This window comes from Echinops telfairi, unplaced genomic scaffold (genome assembly GCF_000313985.2).
Source record: "Echinops telfairi isolate 266 unplaced genomic scaffold, ASM31398v2 ScPeMD7_2;HRSCAF=8, whole genome shotgun sequence".
Taxonomy (NCBI): Eukaryota; Metazoa; Chordata; class Mammalia; order Afrosoricida; family Tenrecidae; genus Echinops; species Echinops telfairi.
Window position 1 is genome coordinate 22,714,308 of NW_022103898.1, and position 21,355 is coordinate 22,735,662.

At 40.5% G+C, this 21,355-nt stretch overlaps 1 protein-coding gene across 1 annotated transcript in view; it reads right to left on the reverse strand.

Moving 5' to 3' along the window:
- Nucleotides 1-21,355, reverse strand: part of HCFC2 (host cell factor C2) — a 50,361-nt gene that overhangs the window by 27,287 nt on the left and 1,719 nt on the right. Inside the window, exons 2-9 of the mRNA XM_030885921.2 lie at nucleotides 20,855-21,012; nucleotides 19,533-19,693; nucleotides 15,700-15,908; nucleotides 14,631-14,715; nucleotides 14,198-14,304; nucleotides 13,906-14,094; nucleotides 9,193-9,360; nucleotides 8,469-8,521 (exon numbers count right to left, since the gene is read on the reverse strand). Coding sequence (XP_030741781.1) covers nucleotides 8,469-8,521; nucleotides 9,193-9,360; nucleotides 13,906-14,094; nucleotides 14,198-14,304; nucleotides 14,631-14,715; nucleotides 15,700-15,908; nucleotides 19,533-19,693; nucleotides 20,855-21,012 — 1,130 coding nt within the window. The remainder of the gene's footprint in view (nucleotides 1-8,468; nucleotides 8,522-9,192; nucleotides 9,361-13,905; nucleotides 14,095-14,197; nucleotides 14,305-14,630; nucleotides 14,716-15,699; nucleotides 15,909-19,532; nucleotides 19,694-20,854; nucleotides 21,013-21,355) is intronic.

Below are 21,355 nucleotides of genomic sequence, written 5' to 3' on the forward strand. Positions count from 1 at the left end.
GGTTTTAAGCAGGAGGTGTCAGAAAAGTTACCACAGGGATAACTGGCTTGTGGCGGCCAAGCGTTCATAGCGACGTCACTTTTTGATCCTTCGATATCGGCTCTTCCTATCATTGTGAAGCAGAACTAACCAAGCATTGGATTGTTCACCCACTAATAGGGAACATGAGCTGGGCTTAGACCATCGAGCTGGGCTTAGACCATCATGAGACAGGTTAGTTTTACCCTACTGATGATATGTTGTTGCCATGGTAATCCTGCTCAGTACGAGAGGAACTGCAGGTTCAGACATTCAGTGTATGTGCTTGGCTGAGGAGCCAATGGGGCGAAGCTACCATCTGTGGGATTATGACTGAACGCCTCTAAGTCAGAATCCCGCCCAGGAGGAACAATAGACTCGGAAAGCCGGTGGCCCGCCATCCCTGCTGGCTGGTGGGCTGTGCGCGTGCGTCTCCCCACCGTGCGTTGGGATGGAGTCCAGTGCGGAGTGCCCCTCGTCCCGGGAAACGGAGCGCAGCCGGAAAGGTGACCACCCCCTCTCCCGTCATGCACCGCACGTTCGTGGGGAGCCTGGTGCTAAACCAATAAAAAAATAATAATAATAATTTTTTAAAAAATAAAAAACCACCATGAGATACCATCTAACACCTTTGAGGCTAACCAAATCAGAAAATCAGAGAGCAACAAATGTTGGAGTGGATGTGGCGAGATAGGAAATTTCCTACGTGGCTAGTGGTCTTGTAGATATGTACAGTTGCTATGGAAAGCGATCTGCGATACTTAAAAAAAATGGAAATCAATCTACCTTATGACCCAGTTATCCCTCTACTATCCCAGAAGAGGTAAGAAATAAACCATGACCAGTCATATGCGCTCCAATATTTATTGTGGCACAATTCACAATTGCAAAGAGTTGGAAATGACCTAAATTTCCATCGGTAGATGAGTGGATCAGTAAACTCTGGCACATGCACACAATGGAGTATTATGCATCACTAAAAAGCGCTGATGAGCACATGAAACATGTCTTTTCATGGGAAGAGTTGGAGGGAATTATGCTAAGCCAAGTCAGCCAATCACAAAAAGAGAAGTCCAGCATGAGTCCCTGAGGTGAGTGTAATCAGCACGGTAAGTACAGAAGAGAAGCCACCTCTAGCACAACATTCGGGTTGAGGTACAGGGAATCGGGAGGAGGTTAGACCAAGGAGGTACATGTTGGTCCAACACAAAAAGGGGAAAGGAGGGAGGGGAGAAGGAGAAAAGTGGGGGGCACAAAAGTGAAATGATGACGGAGGGAGGAGGACACTAACCCACCAGAGGGAGAGTACTGATCTTGTTTCCACAGAATTGGGAGCGGGCATGCAGACCCTACCACAGTGCACCAAACCATGAGGACAACATGACCACGTGGAAGAATGCATGAAAAGAGAGAGCTACAGGGCTGGACCCAACCACAGAGCCAAACTGACCCCTTCCCTAGAAATAGGTGTGACAGAGAACACACTAAAACTACAGGTTTGGGAAAGGGGCCAGCAGGCCACACCCACAGGGAAGCAGACCAGGAAGGAAGAAGAGAGAGAGCCAGATTGAACCCCACGCTGGCACACCAGGCCCAGGGATGACGCCCCTGAGGGGAGCCAATGGGACACAGAGGGGACGGGGCGGCCGACAACAGCTCGTGCCACCTTGTCCCCTTTACTGGAGCAGACGGCGACAGAGGACATTTCTGGGGTCACATGGTGGGGAGGGGGTGCAGTCTGAAGCCCCCACAGTGGGGAGAACCAAGAAGGGATCATACCGCACCAGCAGCTGGAGCAAAGCAGTTACGAAGCCCCTGAGGAGCCCCCCAAAATGGACTCCAGGCCGGGAGGGGCAGCTCCATGACAGTCATGAAGGCCAGCAAATAGACCCAGGATTTTTGTATATTTCTTCTTCTTGTTGTTTCTTCTCCTTTTCTCTTTTCAATCCCCCGCCCCTTTTTTTTATCAGGTTGGATTGTCATAGTCGGTGTGCCTACCTAAGACAGGCATGGGAAGCATGCTCGAGGAGAAAGCAGTGGGACCAACAGTCCCAGGGAGAAGGCAGTGCCACAGACAGGGGAACAACTAGGGCATTAGTGACAATAACAAGGAGGAGATATGGATCGGGGGAGGGGTGTGTCAGAGCAACCTCAAACTAGCTAAGAGGAGGTACCAAAAGGAGGAAATAAGGGGAAAGAGATGGTGGGGCAGGAGGAAGGTAAAAGGAAACAGAGGAAGGGACAATGGAGAGAGGTATAAACATAGTGGTGTACATACATTAATGCAAAAAATAGAGGTATTGGCCTATGCACAAATATTTATATAGCAAAACACTGAGGTAGGGGATTGACATCAGGCCTCTGCTCATACCCTCCCTCCCTCAATACAAGAGCACTTTGTTCTAACAAACTGGCAGTCTGAGATGTTCACTCTCCCGACACAATTGCTGAAGACAAAACGGGTGTGCATAAGCAAATGTGGTGAAGAAGGAGGATGGTGCCCAGGTATTAAAAGATAATGCATCTGGGGTCTTAAAACCTTGAAGTTATACAAGCCACCATTCAGCAGAGAAACAACAAGTCCACATGGAGGAAGCACACCACTGTTGAGATCGTGAGTCATGGGGACTGGGTAATAAGCATCAGCAAATACATTAACAAACACGCAAACAAAATTATTGAGAACAAAAGGGGTTGGAGCAGAGATCCAAAGCCCATCTGTAGACAATGGGACAACTCCCCACAGAGGGGCCACAGGGAAGGGATGAGTCAACCAGGGTTCAGTAAAGCATTGATGAAACACGCTATATTCTTCTGGTTCCCTGAGGCTTCCTCACCCACCACTACCATGACCCCAGTGCTGCTTCTCAATTCAGACTAGACTGGAACATGTACACAGGTATAGATAAGAGATGGGAGCTCACGACTCACAGAATCCAGGAACAGGAGTGGGAATAGCGATACCAGAAGGGGAGGGGGAAGAAGGGGATAGGAGGGGAGAAAGGGGGAACAGATTGCAATGACCGACACATAATCCCTCTCCACAGGAAGAACAACAGAAAACATTGGGGAAGGGAGACAGCAGTCATTGTGAGATATGAAAATAATAACAATGTACAATCTATCAAGGGGTTATGGGGGGGGGCAGATACCAGGGGCCCAATAGGAAGTAAATGTCTAGAAAAGAATGAAGGCAACATATGTACAAATTTGCCTGATGCAAGCAATGTAAGGATTGTGACAGGAGTTTTAAGAGTCCCCAATAAAATGATCTTTTAATAAAATAAAATACTCATAGTCAGTAGACAGGGAGTAGCAGAGCTGAAACTTGAGCCTGGATTAATTTCGTTCCAGCATCTCCATGTTATAGTGGCACATTTAATGTGCTCTTTGCTTAAATATCAGACACCCTGAGATTTGTGATTAAACATGGTAATTTAAACACATTTCTTTCAGAACCCAAAACAAAAAACCAAACTTAAGTGACATTAAGTCAATTCTAACTCATAGCGACCCTGTAGTCCTGAAAACAAAACAAAACAAAACCATCAATGCAAACGATCATAAAAGAGTAAAAATTGTGGTGGTATAAAATCAGACGTAAAAAAATAATGGGAACGTCAACAATTAAAAACAGAGATAAAAGGTAAGGAGGCAAGGTAACTAGATAATTAGAAATGAAACAATCAGAATATACCCTGGATCCAAAAAACCAAATCAGTCTTATAAGAAGTACTACCAGAATGTTCCTTAGAGGGAGGCTGGTGAATCTTGTTTACTTTGAACATGTCACAAAGAAACTACAAGCACTTGAAAAGAACATTGTGTTTGGTAAAGCACAGGGTTGTGGTCGAGGGAGGTCTTCAATGAGATGCATGAACACCACAGCTGCAACAATGGGTTCAAACCTACCAACGATCCTTCGTGAGGCTGGTGCAGAACCTAGTACGCTTAATCCTGACTTGATGACAACTAACAGCAAGATGAAACACGAGTTCCAAGACGACAGTGCAGCAAGGCCAACACAAAATATAATTAAAATTAAGACAGTACTTCTTAAGACATGGTTCCAAGAAAGAACAAAAATTAGCAATCTTATATGTGTACAGTTGAGTATTTTGAGAAGTATTTTTAATTTTATTGAAAAATTTGAGTATTAATGATAGGCAAGAAAAAAATTAAGCATATAAAAAAGAAGTTAGTAACAGGAAAAAAGAAGTCATATAAGAAACAATTATACTACATGGCTCAGTTGTGAATATCTCATGGTTATAAACATCAAATAATGATTCAACTATAATATTTGGAGTATGCTGGAAAGAAAGGGAAGAGGCAATATTTTAGGAGATGTTTTTATCTTTATCTTCCATTATTGAAGAAAATTGATCTAAACCTAGTCAAGAACAGCAGTATAAGGATTCTATTTAGGAATACGTTGGTAGATACCGGGAGACAGATGAGACTTTACGCTCCCGTAAAGATTGACAGTCTCAGAAACTCACAGAGGCAGTTCTACCCTGTCCTATAGGGTTGCATGGATTTCAAAAATGTTTTTGCATCAAAATAAATTCATAATAACTTGTTATATAACAAGTGTGAACAGGATCTAGCTTGATGCATGAAGGGTACGACATCAGATTAAAAAGAGCCCCTCTCAGAGCAACATAAATTCTACACAATTAAAGGAAGAACACGCATCAAATTCCTGGTGAAGCTTGGTGGAAGAGTCATGAAGTCATTACAAAAAGTTTATGAGGCCAATGCCTCAAAGAAACCAGCAGTTTACCAATGGATGCTCATTTTAAGAGGAGCTAGACATGTTGAAGATGAAGTCCCAGTGGCACACCATTCACATCAATTTGTGAGGAAACAATCCATTTTGTTCATGCCCTAATTGAAGAGGGCCAAGGTTTAACAGCAAAAACAATAGCCAATACCATATATACCTTATTCTAGTTGGTTTACACACTTCTGACTGAAAAAATTAAAGTTGAGTAAACTTTCAGTTCAATTAGTATCCAAACTGTTGCAGCCAGATCAGTTGTAATTAAGAGCAGAAATCTCTATTTTAATTGAATTTTAAAGCAAGTGGGATCAAGATCCTGAAACATTTCTTGAAGAACTGTAACAGGAGATTGAAACATGGCTTTATTAGTGTGATCCTGAAGACAAAACTATTGCTCCCAAGAGGTGGAATTGGTCCAGGCAAAGCAAAAATGTACTGGTCAAAGGGAAAGGTCATGCAACAATTTTGGGGGGTGCTCAAGGCACTTCACTATTAGCTTTCTGGAAGGCTAAAACACAGTAACATCTGCATACAAAAGTGTTTTCAGAAAGTTCACCAAGGTTTTAGTAGAAAAATGTCTAAGATTGCTCCACCAGATAGTAGTCCTTCACTACAAACATACTCCTGTTCATTCCTTTCATCAAAACAAATTTTCAAGAGTTCCAATAGGAAATCATTAAGCATCCTTATATGGCTCTTTCTGACTTGGTGATTGAGGTAGTTTTATTGTGTCAACCTGGCCAATATACACGTGTGGTTAATTGAAGGGCGGGGGATAAATGGCTCGGTGAGCCTCGCCTTTCTAGTTCTCGGGTCTCTTGCTTTCTAATGGTCGGACCAAGGTGCAGCTACCTTAGCCGGTTCCCTACTTCATCTGGCAAGGCTCATTTCCTGCAAGACATCCCAGAGGGGAAGCCACATGGACCTACCCCGATGCAGCCCTGGGTGCTGGAGGAGCCGTGTGGAGACCCCTGCCAGCACTGAGATGTTTGCACATTCACCGACTCAGCTTTCTTCCTGCATTAAGCATCACTGCATCTGTTTTGTGAAGGAGGACTTCTTCATGGATTGGTGTTGGACATATGGGTTAATGTTGGACTTGTGGGCTTGGGCAGCATTGGGTTGGGATGTTTTCTAGATGTGCACTTAACCTTTACATAAAACTCTCTCTTAGACATGCGTTTCTGTGGATGTGTTTCTCTAAAACACCCAGACTGACACAGTGATGGAGTGGGTTATACATTGGGTTGTTAACCACAGGTCAGCAGTCAAACCCACCAGCCACTCTGTGGGGGAAACATGAAGCTTTCTGCAACCATATAAATGAAAGTTTTATAGCCTTAGAAACCCAAAAGGGCAGTTCTACTCTGTCCTATAGGGTCGCCATGATTCAGAATTGACTCAACTGCAGTGAGTGCGACTTCATTTTTGTTCCCTAATTTAAAAATTCTTTAAAAGGCACCTGATTTTCTTCAGTCAATAATATAAAAAGGACAGCATTGACATGGTTAACTTTCCAATACCCTTGTTCTGTAGGGATGGATTAAATGGCTGGTATCATTGCTTGTAAACATATGTAAACCTTGATAGAGTTTATGTTAAGAAATTAAGTGTATATTTTTTGTTTTTAATAATTTTTTTATCTTTAATGTTTTTATCTTTTACCTTTTAATTCTAGTTTTCTATGGACTTCTTGAAGTTCCCTCACTATTGAAATACTTGCAAGTAGATGCAGCTAGGGAATAGGATCAGGGAGGGAAGGACACAGTATGAAACTACGGTTTTTAATAAACCTTGTACTAACAAACACACACGTATAACATAGTGATATGTATCAAATACCAAAAGAACAAACTCACTGCCACTGAGCCCACTCCTACTCATAGTGACCTTATAGGACAGAGTAGAATTGTCTCAGTGGGTTTCTGGGCTGAAGAGCAGAGAGCAGAGAACTGGGAGCAGAGAGCCTCATCTTTCTCTCTGAATAATATGTACCTATAATATCAATCTATTGATATGTTTATTAAAATGGGCTCTGAGGAGATTGCTCACAAAATGCATGTGTTTTACTTGTTACACGGTCTTTTTTGCTTGTTACAGATTGTCACGTACATAATATGGGAAGCTGTACCTCTATCACCTTCCTTGAAAAGAGTTCTCCTGTGGAGGTAGATAGCAGTTTTCCAGACAGAAATAGCGTCTTTCAGTGAGTGCATCTCCACAAAGACCTCCTGTGAAGTCCTTCATAGGAAGGACTTTACAAATCAAAAGTGCTAATGTTGGAGTTTTAAAACACACAGGTACTCAATTTAGTAACCCAGCCTCAGGTACACAAAATGTGGACAAATATATATTTCATACACATTTTGAAAGTATATTTTTAGAAATTTAAAGTGTATGTATAGGACAGGACATTGAGAAAGGTCAAAATGTGGATTTCAAAATAATGAAATTATAAATTATAATTAGGCTCTGATGTTATATAAAATGAGGATAGGACTCAATCTCTTGGCAAGAATTTCTCAATTCCAACTATGGTCACAATGATCTGGGAGCTTTCATCAAAAACCCAGCTGCCAGGGCATCAGCCTACAGATGCTGCTTCACGAGCAGTCATCTACGGTGCAGCCATTGGTCTCTCCCCAAGGAGAGCACAGGAGAGGTAAGAGGATTAAAGACACAAGGAAACAATTAGTCCAAAGATTAATGGATACATAAACATTCCAAAGAACTAGATAGTGTCTGGCTACCACTGCTGACTACTCTGAAAGGGATTACAATTCAGAGGTCTCGGATAAAGTGGGAAATTAATGTGGAACAAGATTTAAAATTAAAAAAACACAACAACCTTAGGCTTACTGAACTGATAGAGACGGGTAGACCCCTTGAGACTATGGCCTTTAGACACGCTTCCAACCTGGACCTCAACTCACTGCTGTGGCTCAACTTTCAGTTAAACAATAACCCACTGCCATCAAGTTGATTCAGATTCATAGTGGCCCTATATTTACAGAAGTGCAAATGGTTACAGGAGCAGACAACCTCATCCTTCTCCAGAGTGGTTACTGGGTTTGAATCTCAAACCTTAGGGTTAGCAGTCCAACACTTACCCAACAGCACCATGAGGACTCCTGAGCTAAACATTAGATGGGCCTATTAAAGTGATTAACAACCCCGGAAGGTACACATTGTTCACCAGGAGGTACACATCCATTAGAACAATTAACCACAGGAGACTCACAGGACAACATTTGCCCAGGGACAAAATGTAAAAGGCAGGAAGGGCTGGGAAAGAAAGTAGGAGGGCAATGGCGAACATATGGGGGACATGGGAAGAGTGCTGTTACATTCATGAGAATGCAATCAGTGTCACAAAACGTACATGAGTTTGTTGAATGGAAAACCAATTTACTCTGTTAATTTTCACCCAACTTAAAAAAAAAAGTAGGTTCTGCTTCAATTAGATCTATGGTAGATTTTGGGAATGCGTATGACTGTGTGTGTGTGTCTGTGTGTGTGTGTGTGTGTGTGTGTAGGCATCAGAAGAGATACTGGTGTGCAGTCAGAATTAGAAATTTTGTTCTGTAATATGCCAAACAATTTATAATAAAAATTGAGACTACAACCATAAACATTATTGTACCATCATAAATTTTTAACTTACACTGTTGGGGACGATGCTATTACTGCCTTGTCTGTGAGGGTCCATCCTGACTCCTGTAAGAATGACACATGCTGTAAATTAGCTTCAATCAAATATAATCTTTTTTTTTTAAGTTACACAAAACAAAGTTTATTTTTTTCTTAATCACCTGTTTAAGAGTTGGTTGAAATCCTTCCTAGAAGGACATGTAAAACTGTATTGGCTTTTTCATTCCAAGTGCCTGTTTGGTTAAAAATACTTTTGGAAAAAGAGACTGAAATATTTAAGAAAGCTAATTAATATTACCTCCTAAAGCTAAGCAGCCAAGTAGTCAAATGAAAATTGCTTCAAATGAACTGTAGGAAAAAAAAGTCTACATGTCCTCACAGTCACCAAGTCAATATGGACTCATAGCAACCCCCTGTGGGTTTCTGAGGGTGTAACTGTTCTCAGACTGGGAGTAAAAAGCCCAGTCTTTCTCCCAAGCAGCTGCTGGCAGTTTTGAACTGCTTACCATATGGACCACAGTTCAACACATCACCACACCACCACCAGGGCTCCTACTATGTCACAATGGTAAGACAGCCAGGCTTCAGAGTTGAAAATCAATGTATCTCCTTTAACAGGAATGAACCGCCAGGTCATAAAATCTCTTCAACCAGACAGAATCACAGCCTTTCGGCAGTTTATTTCTTTAAGAGCACACGAGCACCCTTGCTTTCTTGAAGTGTGAGGTCTGGGTTACCTTGTATATTTGGTGTTTCTGGCGAATCCGATGCTGCAACTTCGTAGGGCAAATCTGTGTTCAGCTGCAAAAAATAGCCCTCAACTGTGGGCACTTCATCCCACTTGACTTGAAAAGAGTTGGTAGTGGCTTTGATCAGTTGCACTTGTGATGGCGCCGGTGGCTTCTCTAAAGAACAATATCCAGATTGTACACTTCAGCTTCGCATTTACCAACAGTGTGCCTACCTAGCCGGTGGGACAAGGGACCCTGAAAGCATCAGCAATGAATATTTCATCTGTTTGCCAAGTGGGGAAATTTTTTCCTTGAATAAACACAGCTAGAATAAGTCAAATGCAAATCATTTGGGATTCTGATCCTATTTATTTCATTCATTATAGCAATAAATCTATAAGCAAAACAATCCAGTTCTAAACTCATTGAGTTATCAGATTTTTAAAAATACTTAATCCTAGAAGTAGATAACACCAAATATTATATAGCTACAATTATTATTTTATTTAACTTCTTTAGAAATTATAATCTTTTCAGTTTTATGATCCAATTTCTAGTCAATAGCATGTATCTTAGAAATCCTGTTACTGTTGGCAGATATGATGTGAACAAGGTATTTTGGAAAAGCCTAACTTTAAAGTTAATATCCTTTCATCAAGACTTTTACTATCAAAACCGGTAACGACCTGAGTACTTATTACCAACATTTCCCAAATACAGAATAGAAAAAGAGAATCCAAGGGCTGGAAATTAGGACCTGAGATCATTTCTACAATATTATCTTCTTTTGTATCTCTGTAGAATAGGGGTCAGGCAATCATGGCTGATGAGTCAAATCCAGCCGTGCCTATTTGTGTAACTAAAAGCAGTACTGGAACATAGATTTACTCATTTTTATGTACCACATAAGGCTGCTTTTCAACTACACTTCAGAGAAGAGTAGTTGTAACAGACTGTATGGCCCGCAAAGCCATATTTATTTATTACTTGAATTCCTATAGGGGAAAAAAAAGACTGATGAAGGCTCATTCCTTTGATGATTCCTAATTATTGTCTGTGATCTTATTCACAATCCTGTTTATCTGTGTTTCTCGAAGTAAGACAGCTCAGGCAGGAGCAGAAGCTGGTGGTGAGACAAGCCCAAAGGATGCTGCCCACACAACAGAAGTTACATGAAGAGCCAGTGGAGAAAACAGAGGGGTGCAAATCAGTGCCATCAAACAAGAACATTACCCAAAACTGAAGCACATGCGTTTCCATACTGGAAAAGGCCCACTGAGTTCTCAACACGATGGACAAAATCCAGACACACAACAAAGCACTCAATGGTGAAATCTGGAACAATGGAGACAAGGAGAGAAAGCCTCCGAGGTTCCAGGGGAAACAGGTCACTATCAATAGAAACCAAACACCAGAAATGGTTTGGATTCTCAGTAAAAACACTGGAAGCATGAATATCATAGCACAATTCCTTAATAATGCCAAAAGATAATGATTCCCAATGGGGCATTCCATTTTCACTCAAAGCACCAGTGAAGGGGGAAGGAAGATTAAGCACATTTTCAGACAATTCAAGATCTCAAAATAAATAGACCACCCTTTTCCTGGAATGTGTTCCACAAAAAGTGGGGGCATAAATCCAGAAAGGGAAAAAAATCTGAGATCTAGGAAACAGGGATTTCCCACAGGTTGAGAGGAAAAGATGGGGAAGGGAGATTCTATGATGATCCCTGCTTGATTTGTACAGAGCAACCATCCCAGATTGGAGGAGAAGTTGCTTCAAGATGATGAAATCTGATAAGACTATCAGATGCATTTGACCATAATGCGACAAGATTTACATAAATGACAGAGTATGGGATGAATTAGTGGCAGATACATACAAATTGAAAACAAAACAAAACAGTTATTACTTCCTGGCAAATAAAAAAATGTGCAAGGAAGGTATTCACAGTAGTCTGTATGGTTTATCTGTGAATAGTGTTCATATTTCAAGTATTGTTTTAAAAGCATGTTGATAGTATAGATACTGAATTCTCATCAAACAAAATTTGAGTGTAATCAAATTAAGCAAATAGGGGCTAGAGAAGGTATCTGAGAGAGGTTAAGAATGGCAGGAAGAATACCCATTTATAAACTATCAAGGGCTCATGCGGGAGGGGGGAGCGGGGAGGGAGGGGAAAAATGAGGACCTAATGTCGGGGGTCTCAATGGAGAGAAATGTTTTGAGAAACGATGTACAAATGCGCTTTACACAATTGATGTGTGTATGGATTGGGATAACAGTTGTATGAGCCCCTAATAAAATGTTTAAAAAAAAAAAAAAAAAGAATGGCAGGAAGAAGTAAAGTCTTAAATACATGGGAGAAAGTGAAAGAATGTCTAAAGGAGGAAAAAGTTAAAAGTAATAATATATGCATGTCATTCCCCCCAAAAAGAAGCCCATTGCTACTGTGTTGATTCCAAGTCATAGCAGCCCTTTGAGACAGAGTAGCACTTGCCCCTAAAGGGTTTCCAAAGCTATAAATCTTTACAGAAGCAGATTGCCATATACCATATACACTCATGTATCAGCCGAGTTTTTTCAGCACATTTTTAATGCAGTTTTTGTGGTAAAATTAGGTGCCTCGCTGATACTCGAGTCAGCTTATACTTGAGTATGTTGGTAAATAATATACCACTGTACTGTAAAGAAGGAGCTCTGGTGGCACAGTGGATTACACATTGGACTAACCACAAGGTTGTTAGTTTGAACCCACCAGCAGGTCCAAGGGAGAAAGATGAGGCTTTCTGTTCCCATAAAGATTTAAAGATTGGAAACCTAGTTTTACTCTATCCTAGAGATTCACTATGAGTAGGAATTGACTTGATGGAAATGAGTTTTTTGAGTACTGGAAGTACAATTTCAACTCTATCCAGAGCTTCCAGGCCCTACATCATCTGTCCCGTGGTCACTCCCTAATCTCCATTCCTATGTCCTCCTCTTTGTTCATTCGGCTCAAATCTGTTCCCAAACATGTCTCTTGGTCCTGTTTCAGGGCCTTGGCATATCATATCATCCCCTTAACTTCTTAGAGAGGTAGCATCTTCTCCTAACCAGTATAAAGCTAGCACAGGACCTGCAGTCCTGTTCTGTTGTCCACAGGGTTGCCATGAATCAGAACCAGCTCGATGGCATCTCCAGCAGCTGCACCACCATTAGAATCACATCCTGAACACCACTTCCTCGTGGATTTCTTTCAGACGCCCACTTTAAAGCGGCCACCCACCCCACCCTCACCCCATTCCTAGCAGCTCCATTATCTCTGGTTCCGTCCCACTGTCTTACTATTTTAACAGATATTATTTTATTAATTTGTATCTTCAGTGTGTTTAGCGCTCCTCATTCTTCCTGCTTTCATACCCACTGGGCTTTAAATTCTTTGACAGCAGGTACACTATCAGTCTTGTCCACTGCTGAGAGCCTTTAAAATACTCCCAGGTACATAGCTGTCAATCAATCTTTGTTGGAAAACAAGTATGAGTTCCACTTTTAAATGGTGTCCTACCACTCAGAAGAGCAGTGAAAACGACGCCCCTGGATGAGACGGGCTGACACAGTGGCTACAGCAATGGGCTCAACGAGTAGAGTGGTGAAGATGGCACAGGATGGGCAATGTTTGTTCTGTTGTACACAGGGTCAGTTACTCTGAGTCAGAACCGGGGTGACATCACCTAAAAACAATGCTTTCTTAATAGCTTTTTTTATTTTGGAGTAATTTCAGACTTACAGAAAAGTTGTAAAAGTAGTACAGTGTTCCGACACACCCTTTATCCGGCTTCCTTTCATGTTGGCACTTAAACACAGTCATAGCACATTTGTCAAAACTAAGAAATTAACATTGGTGTAATACTATTTACTAAACTACCAAACCAAACCAAACTCACTGCCACCAAGTCACCAATGTAGTGACCCTATCGGACAGGGTAGAACTGCCCCTGTGGGTTTTCAAGACTGTAACTCTTTACAGAAGTAAAAGCCCCTTCTTTCTCCCTTTGAGCAGCTGGTGGTCTCCAACTGCTGCTGACCTTGACCTTCTCAGCCCAATGTATAACCACTAAGCCACCAAGGCTCCTCTTACTGAACCACAGACGACTCAAATGCCACCAGTGTTTCAATGGTCCTTTTTGGTTCCAAGATCCAATCCAGGATAGCACACTGAATTTAGCTGTCATGTTTCCTTTGCTTCGTTGAATTTGTGGCTATTTCTCAGTTTTTCCTTGTTATTCGTGACCTTGAAACTTCTGAAGAGTGTAATTCACATAGCCTGCAGGATGTCTCTCAATGGGTGGGTCTGGGACTGTCTCATGGTTAGGCTGTGGTGATACACTTTGGGGAAGAATGCCACAGAGGTAATGATGACAAATGACATATCACTCACTGGTGATGTTAGCCTTGACCACTTTACTAGCATGGCTTTTCCCAGGTTACTATTTGTCCTATTTCCATACTCTAGTCTTTGAAAACAAGTCACTAAGTCCAGCTTCCATTCAAAGGGACAAGCATCAGCCTCCATTTCTTGGTGGGAGAGGAATGTCTACATACACTCTTTCTCCCATTCACCTTTAATTATGGGCAAGAGAGAAAGGGACATTTAGAGTAAATCCCAAAAGACAGACATTATTTGTGCACTTATTTATATAAAGGCCAAATGTTATTTGATAAATACGCTTACCTACCAGTATCAAGATACCAAAGATCCTTGCAGCAAACTTGACTATTCAGTGCTTTTTTGTAGCCATCTCTTCCACTCCAAAAATATAACCGCGTGCCAACTGCTACAGCACAGTGGCCAGCTCTTGGTCTTGGTCTTGAATTTTTCTTATCTTCCTGAGAATCTGATATGATGGTGGTCCACTCGGCTGTATCTAAAAATACAGAAATAACCATGACTCAGCTACTGCTCTTGAACAATAACCAAAAGTCTTTTGTTAAATTTTATTTTAATAAATTAACTTTTGAAAGACTCACCCAAATTTAGATAAGAAAATGAACTGGTACATCTCCATTCACAATCATGAGGTGAAGTCTCAATATTTTCTCCCTTATGTGGAACCCATCCACCAAAAATGTACATCCTAAACAATGACCAAAAACAGGAACTATTTTTTAAGTGTTTTTGTATGTGTGTATATGTCTCAACTTTTTATTGTGACTTAGAAAGCTTACAGAGCAGATCAGAATCTTACACTCAACGATTCATATGCAATCTGATTTAACTCATCCACTGAGTGCAATGCAAATCCAGAAAGTAAAATTTCAAAGCTTCATTTTACTTTCAGGATTTAAAATGCAAAGAATTGCTAGGTTCAATAATCTATTTTCAAAAAACAAGGACCATCACTCTTCTTGGTGAGTATCTATCTTAAGATGGTTCAACATAAGACAAACGAAAGACCCATACTTGTTTCCTATGACATTGGCTGTATGAAGGCTTCGTGGGAGTGGCACTGTCCCTTTAGTTTCTGGTTTTGACCATGACATAGTTTCTGAAAGTAAAAATAAGGATATTAGCAACTTGATCAAATAGAAGCATGTCATCTCAACTTACATTTTTAAACAAAAACATAATGAAGTAAAAGCATTTCAAGAATTTCATCTTAAACATTTCCAGTCGTCCTCATTGGACCTGCAATCATAGAAATCTATTTACACTTGAGAAGGCTTGAAAAAAAACCCAGAAAAATGGAATTTTCCACAAATTTTCTGAAGCCCTCTTATGCTTATAATGAAGGTATCCTCAGGGTGCCACCAATAATAAATTCAGACCAAGATTAGGAAGGCTAACCATTTAGATAAGAGTACTATTGTGTAGCAGACAGGCATCGGTAAGAGGCATGTCTGCATTCCAATCTCTCTTTCCTAGTATCCCAGAAACAGTTACCCAGCATATCACATTACTAACATTACATTTTCCTACACATTGGGTAGCCATACAATTTATCACTTGCAATAGGGATGCTTTGAGAATGTAAGGGGTACTCTTGAAAATGATATGGGACAATAAGCAAAAATGAGGGGCCATTCCAGCAAGCTAAGACACATGGACCTGACCTACAGGCAGCACAGGAGAGCTGCTACAGAAAATCTACTATGTCTGTTCAACCTCACTGATCAGCAATCACCCCTCGACTGCCCCAGTGCTGGTTATAAAGTGAGTGCAACTCATTAAATGCTGCAATCAAAAATATGTTCCAAAGCATCTTAAATTTGCCTTTATTAATCAAACCCCTGGGTGATGCCAACAGTTATATGCTCAACTCCTGGACGAAATGTTGGTGGTTTGGACAGACCCACCAGATCCTGGAAGGAGGGCCTTGTAATCTGCTTCTGAGATACCACAGCCTTGAAACACCCAGTGGAACAGTTCTACTCTGCACCCTTGGGGTTGCCATGGGTTGGAATCAACTTGATGGCAGCTGACAACAAGAGCCAATTCCTGAGTTGGAATCTGTTGCAGAGCTGAGGCTTACCTAACTCAAGTTGCCATAGGTCATCCAGGCGAGCACCACACATGCCCCCAAAAACAAACATTCTTGGACTCCCAGAGTCTTTTTTGCAATATATAACGGCTGTGTGGGATTCTCGCGGAGATGGCACAATTCCTTTCATCACTGGGATGCTCCAACCCACAACACCAGAACCATGCTGCAGTTCCAACTCATAGAAATCATTTAAGTATCTAGAATATTAGGAAATAAAGTATTATGATAATGCATACCTTTTATCTGCTTTTTGTTTTTTATTTATAAATATAATACACATTTTCTGTGAAGAATTAAGACAGCACAAAAAAAAAGGCATTGGGAGAGCAGAGACTCCACCTCTCATTCATTCAACACAGCTCTATCACACACTCTTATGCACAAGACAGCCTTCACAGCACTGGGCACCAGCAGTGAACACGAGAGGGAAACAAACCCCCCTCTGCCATAATTTAGTCAATACGCTGGTCAATGGCAACTGTGACAGTTTTAAAGCAGAGCTACAAAATTCCTGACAGTCTGTCTTCCCAACAGGTGGCCTTCGTGTCCCCTTCCCTTAATCCTGGATCGGTTTGTCACTACTTCAGCCAACAGAGTATAGCGAAATGACACTAAGCAACTCCTGAGGTTAGATCGCGGAAACCAAAGCAGCTTTACTAGAACCCTCGATCTCAGCACCCCAAACCATCGTGTATGTAGTCTCACTACCACAGAATCGGCTTTGTGGAGAGGCCACCTGCAGGCACGTGGAGGGGACACCCCCGTTGCACCTGTCCTTCAGGCAACGGAAGCACCGGGCAGAGGAGCGCACATTCAAGCCTTGCCATCTGCGTCTCCTGTCTGAATTCCTGACCCACAGAATCCAGGAGCACTGGAAAATGGGAAACCTCATCTAGTCTTGATACAGTCTGTTACACAACAACAAGTAATCAGAACCATCACGATGGATGAGACTTTGGTAAGCATCCTTTCAGATGTCTCTCGGGTCAGCCACATATGGATGAACGGAAATCACAGTGCATGTGCTACTTTGTAACTACTTTTCCCCCCCACTTTCACTCTATAGCAATGTATCATATAGCTTTTTAAAATTTAGAAACTAGAATGAAACTTCTTATTTATAACATGTATTTTTTAATGCTTTTAAAGTTCTGAGCAAAATGACTTCTAAGATGTATGCCAGTTTATTATCCAAATTTGAGTGAGAAATTAAATATTTTATGGCATACAAAACATGATAGTTCATCTACATAATTGCTTTAGGGGAATAGATATTGATTGAAACACACACACCCCCGCCCCCACCCAGACTATGGCCCTTAGTCACCCTTCTGGCCTGGAATTGAACTCACCCAAGGCTCAATATTACGACAAATAAGAGCTAGGTTTCTAGGGTGAACAACACCACCAGGAAGGGATACAGTTCTTCGAATAATCAACCATTTCAGATCTAAAGAGCAGCATGTGCCCGAAGATGAAGTTCAAAGCCAGAGAGAGCTAGGAGAGGGGCGGAAGGGAAACAGAAAGCACAGGCAGGCAGGGAGTAAGTGGTGTCTCACTATGGGGATTGCAACCACTGACATGAGACAAAATGCACATGAATTGCTAGACACAAAAACTGTGGTGTAAAACCATCCAATTCACACGAAAAACAATTTAATGTGTCAAGAACTTTTAAAGCTCAATAATAAAAACCAAAATCCATTTAAAAAAACAATGAAAACTAATAAATTCAAGTTTTCAGGATAAAAGAACAGTGTATAAAGACCAGTTGTATTTCTGAATAATATCAATAAAGAATCCAAAAATGAAATTAAGAAGCCAATTTCACTCACTGTGACATCAAACTTAAGATATTTAGAAATAGACTTAAGAAGACAAGAACAAGGCTTGTACACTAAGAACTACAAAATACAACTAAGGAAAATTAAAGAAGATCTAAGTAACTGGAGAGATATTCCATGATGGTGGGTTTAAAATCTTAGTATTTTGATGATGATACTTTACCCAAATTGACCTATGGATTCTATACAATCTGTATCAACATCTCCAAGTGTTTTTATTATTGTTGCAAAAAATCAACAATTAAAAAATTCATCAATTTAACCCTAAAATTCATATAGAAATACAAAGGATTTAGAAGAGCTGGAACACTCTTGAAAAAGAACTTTCAAAAAAGGTTCAGAAATTTGAGAACCAACATCTTCCTATGTCAACACTTACTGTAAAGCTATAATAATCAAGACAGTGTGGTGGTGGCCTAAGGATAAACATATAAATCAGAGCAACTGAATCAAGAGTCCAGAAATAACCCTTAGGTTTATGGCCAACTGGTTTTTGACAAACTGTCAAAGCAATTCAATGGAGAAGGATAGGCTTTTCAACAAATGGTGTTGGAATGACTGACTATCCATAAACGAAAAAGATGTATTTAGTCTCTTACTTTACCTCCCCTCACAAAAATAACTGACAGAGAAGTGATGTGGTGGGATAAACTTTCCCTTTTTCCATATTTTCCATGATGTTTTCATATATTTTATTATTTTAAACTTTTGGGGTTAAAAAAACAACCTATGGGCAGGAGCTAAAGATCACTAATCTATCACTAATCTGATATACGTAAAAGGGCACATCATTGGTATATAGCAACTATGTACTTATGGAAGGTGGCAGCTTGAGAGCACCCTGAAGAGCAGACCCGTGGTCTTCTTTAGCTATCACAATGACACCGTAAGGGGTGTTTTCTTTGTTTTTTTTTAAGGGGTGTTTTTATACTTTGCATTTTAAAGTTAAGCAATACTTATAGATTACTCGGCTTGTATTACTTGCACTACAGAATGCACATGGTTAGCGGTGAAGTCAGAAATAGAAAGCAGCCTTTTAGACTCTGTCTCTCCAAATCCTAAGTGCCAAATGGCTATGTGATCAAAACACTCTGGAGACAAAAAAAAAAAAGAAAAAGCCAGCAACGAATTGTTTGGAAAAAGAGGAGAAAATTTGTTCTAACAATATTTGCTAGTGTGAAAAAATTTTTGCTAGTGTGAGGCAATTTAACAGCTTTCTGGATGAAAAAACAAACGATCTTCAATTTACAGTTAGATTTTTGTCACCAAATTCTCAGAGGAAGCTAATTATAAAATAACTAATAATTTCATCATTCATGGTCTAGCTAAGATGCATTATAGCTCAATGTGTGAAAATATTTTGACAGAAGCAGTTGTATTATATCAATTTAATAAGGTTATTTCTGATTAGAAAGGGCAGTTTTTACTCATGTGCATACCTCGATGATATTGTGGGGCTCAGTTCCAGACCACTGCAAGAAAGTTAATATTGCAATAAAGCCAGTCATATGAATTTTTTGGCTTTCCAGGTGATATTTAAGTTATGTTTACACTATACTACAGTCTATTATGTATACAATATCAAAATAACTCATTGTCATTGAGTCAATCCTGACTCAGTAACCGTGTTGTAAAAAAGTTTAAAACACTGTGAGAATCATCAAAACGTGGCACAGAAATATAAAGGGAACACATACTGTTGGAAAAAATGGTACCAATAAACTCACTCAATGTAAGGTTTCCAAAAAACTTAACTTCGTAATAAACATATTGTCTGTGAAATGTAAAGTTTACTTAAATGAAGTATGCCTGTATTCTAGGGACTAAGCAAAACACACCAGGGCAGATTTGATCAGGATTTAGGTTTAAACGCAAAAGGCTTAAGGTTTTTCCCTGTTAACAGTGAGAAGGAAGAAATCAAATGTTCTGAGTTTAAATCATGAAGCAAACATTTGATGTGAAAAAGAGTGAATATACCTGGGAACATTGTTGTTTGAATCTTCACTTTCATTCGCCAGGCCACCAAACAGATAGCATTTGTTACCATATAAAGAAAAGCTATGCCCAAGCCGAGGACAAGGAGGTAAGCCAGAAGAAGGGGGCTGGGGTCTCACTTTCTTCCATAACCAACGACTTGCCTTAAACAAAAAAAGAGCATAAATATGCTAAGACAAAACTGTAAATAAAAACACTCCTATACTGTTAAGACCACCCTCACTCCTATAACCATTACTGTCAAGATGATTCTGACACACAGCCACCGTGTAGGACACAGGAGAACTGCCCCATAGTGCTTCCAAAGCAAACGGCCATAATTTTCTCCCAGAGTGGCTAGGTCAGCACGGTTCTCAACCTGTGAGTCGCGACAACCCTTTCACAGGGGTTTTCTGATTCATAACAGTAGCAACATGACAGTTATGAGGTACCAACGAAAATAATTTTATGGTTGGGGGGTCACCACCACATGAGGACCTATATATTAAAGGGTTGGGACAGTAGTTTGAACCACCAACCTTTTGGCTAGGGAGTTTGAACCACCAACCTTTTGGTTGGCAACCCAGTGCTTAACCACTGTGCCATTCAGGTTCCTCCACATCAGACCAATACATTTTCATCCAAATCCAATTAGAAGCCTCTGAAAAGCAATTTTGGGGGACCAAATCTAACTAAACTCACTGCCATCGAGCCAGTACTGAATCATAGCCCTGAATGCATGCACAGTTCAGGGAAAAAAGTCAACTGTCAAAGAATGTTGTTTCATAACAGATTCAATTTAGAAAGGATATATGAGTCCGTTATCCTTATTTTATATGCATTACCGAAGAGGAGGGGGGACACATTATTGATGTGAAGGTAGTAATTTCTAGAACACTAAGGCAGTGGTTCAAAGTACACTCTGGAGACCATCAGCACCAGTTAAGAACTTTTAAGAAATGCATCTGCTCAGGCTCCCACCAGATATTGCTTCTGAATCAGAAACTGTAGGGGCAAAGCCCAGCAACCTGTTTCCACAAGTTCTATGGGAGCTTCTGCCTCAGGAGGAAAGTTTGGGAATAAAAAAAGCCTAAATACATGAAACCTAATAATAAGTAACAAGCATCTTAAAGTCACAAATGTTGCACTGAGTACTGAAAACACGCTTACATTAGAAACTTTCTACTTTTTAGTGACGTGGAAACATTTTCTTTGAAGCCACAAAATGTGAAATGTTAATTATCAATTTCAAGTGTTAATATCTGGCCATCGTTTGAAAGGTTACTAAAGTTTCAGTTGAGATCATACTTTTGAAATATACTTACTTGTAATTCATATAACTCATTGCTGTATCTTCCATATTCAACCATTCCCCCAAATACTAATATTCTGGTGCCATCACAGACAAATCCATGGGCTGCGCAGCCTGGAGGGATGTCTCCTCTAACAGCTGGTAGGAACCACTGATTCGTAACTAGTTGTCAAAATAAAATGAAAACTAATTATAATAAGCAGCTACAACATACTAATGTGGCATGTACTTTATGTGTATCATTTACATGGTTCTCAATTCAGAATGAATTTGCTCCCCAGGAGCCATTTAGCCACGTCTGGGGTTTATTTCTGGTTGTCACAACTTGGGTGGGGCCGGGTCATTGAAGAGAGAGCTATCAGCATCCAGTACTTTAGGTTTGTTGCTGAACATCTTACAGGCAATGCTTGCACAACAAAGAATGACTGGCCCCGAATGTCATTGGGGCTGCTATTGAGAAACTTTGATGTCTGTCATTTCTTACAAAAATCCTGCTGGATCCTTTTCTTTTTTT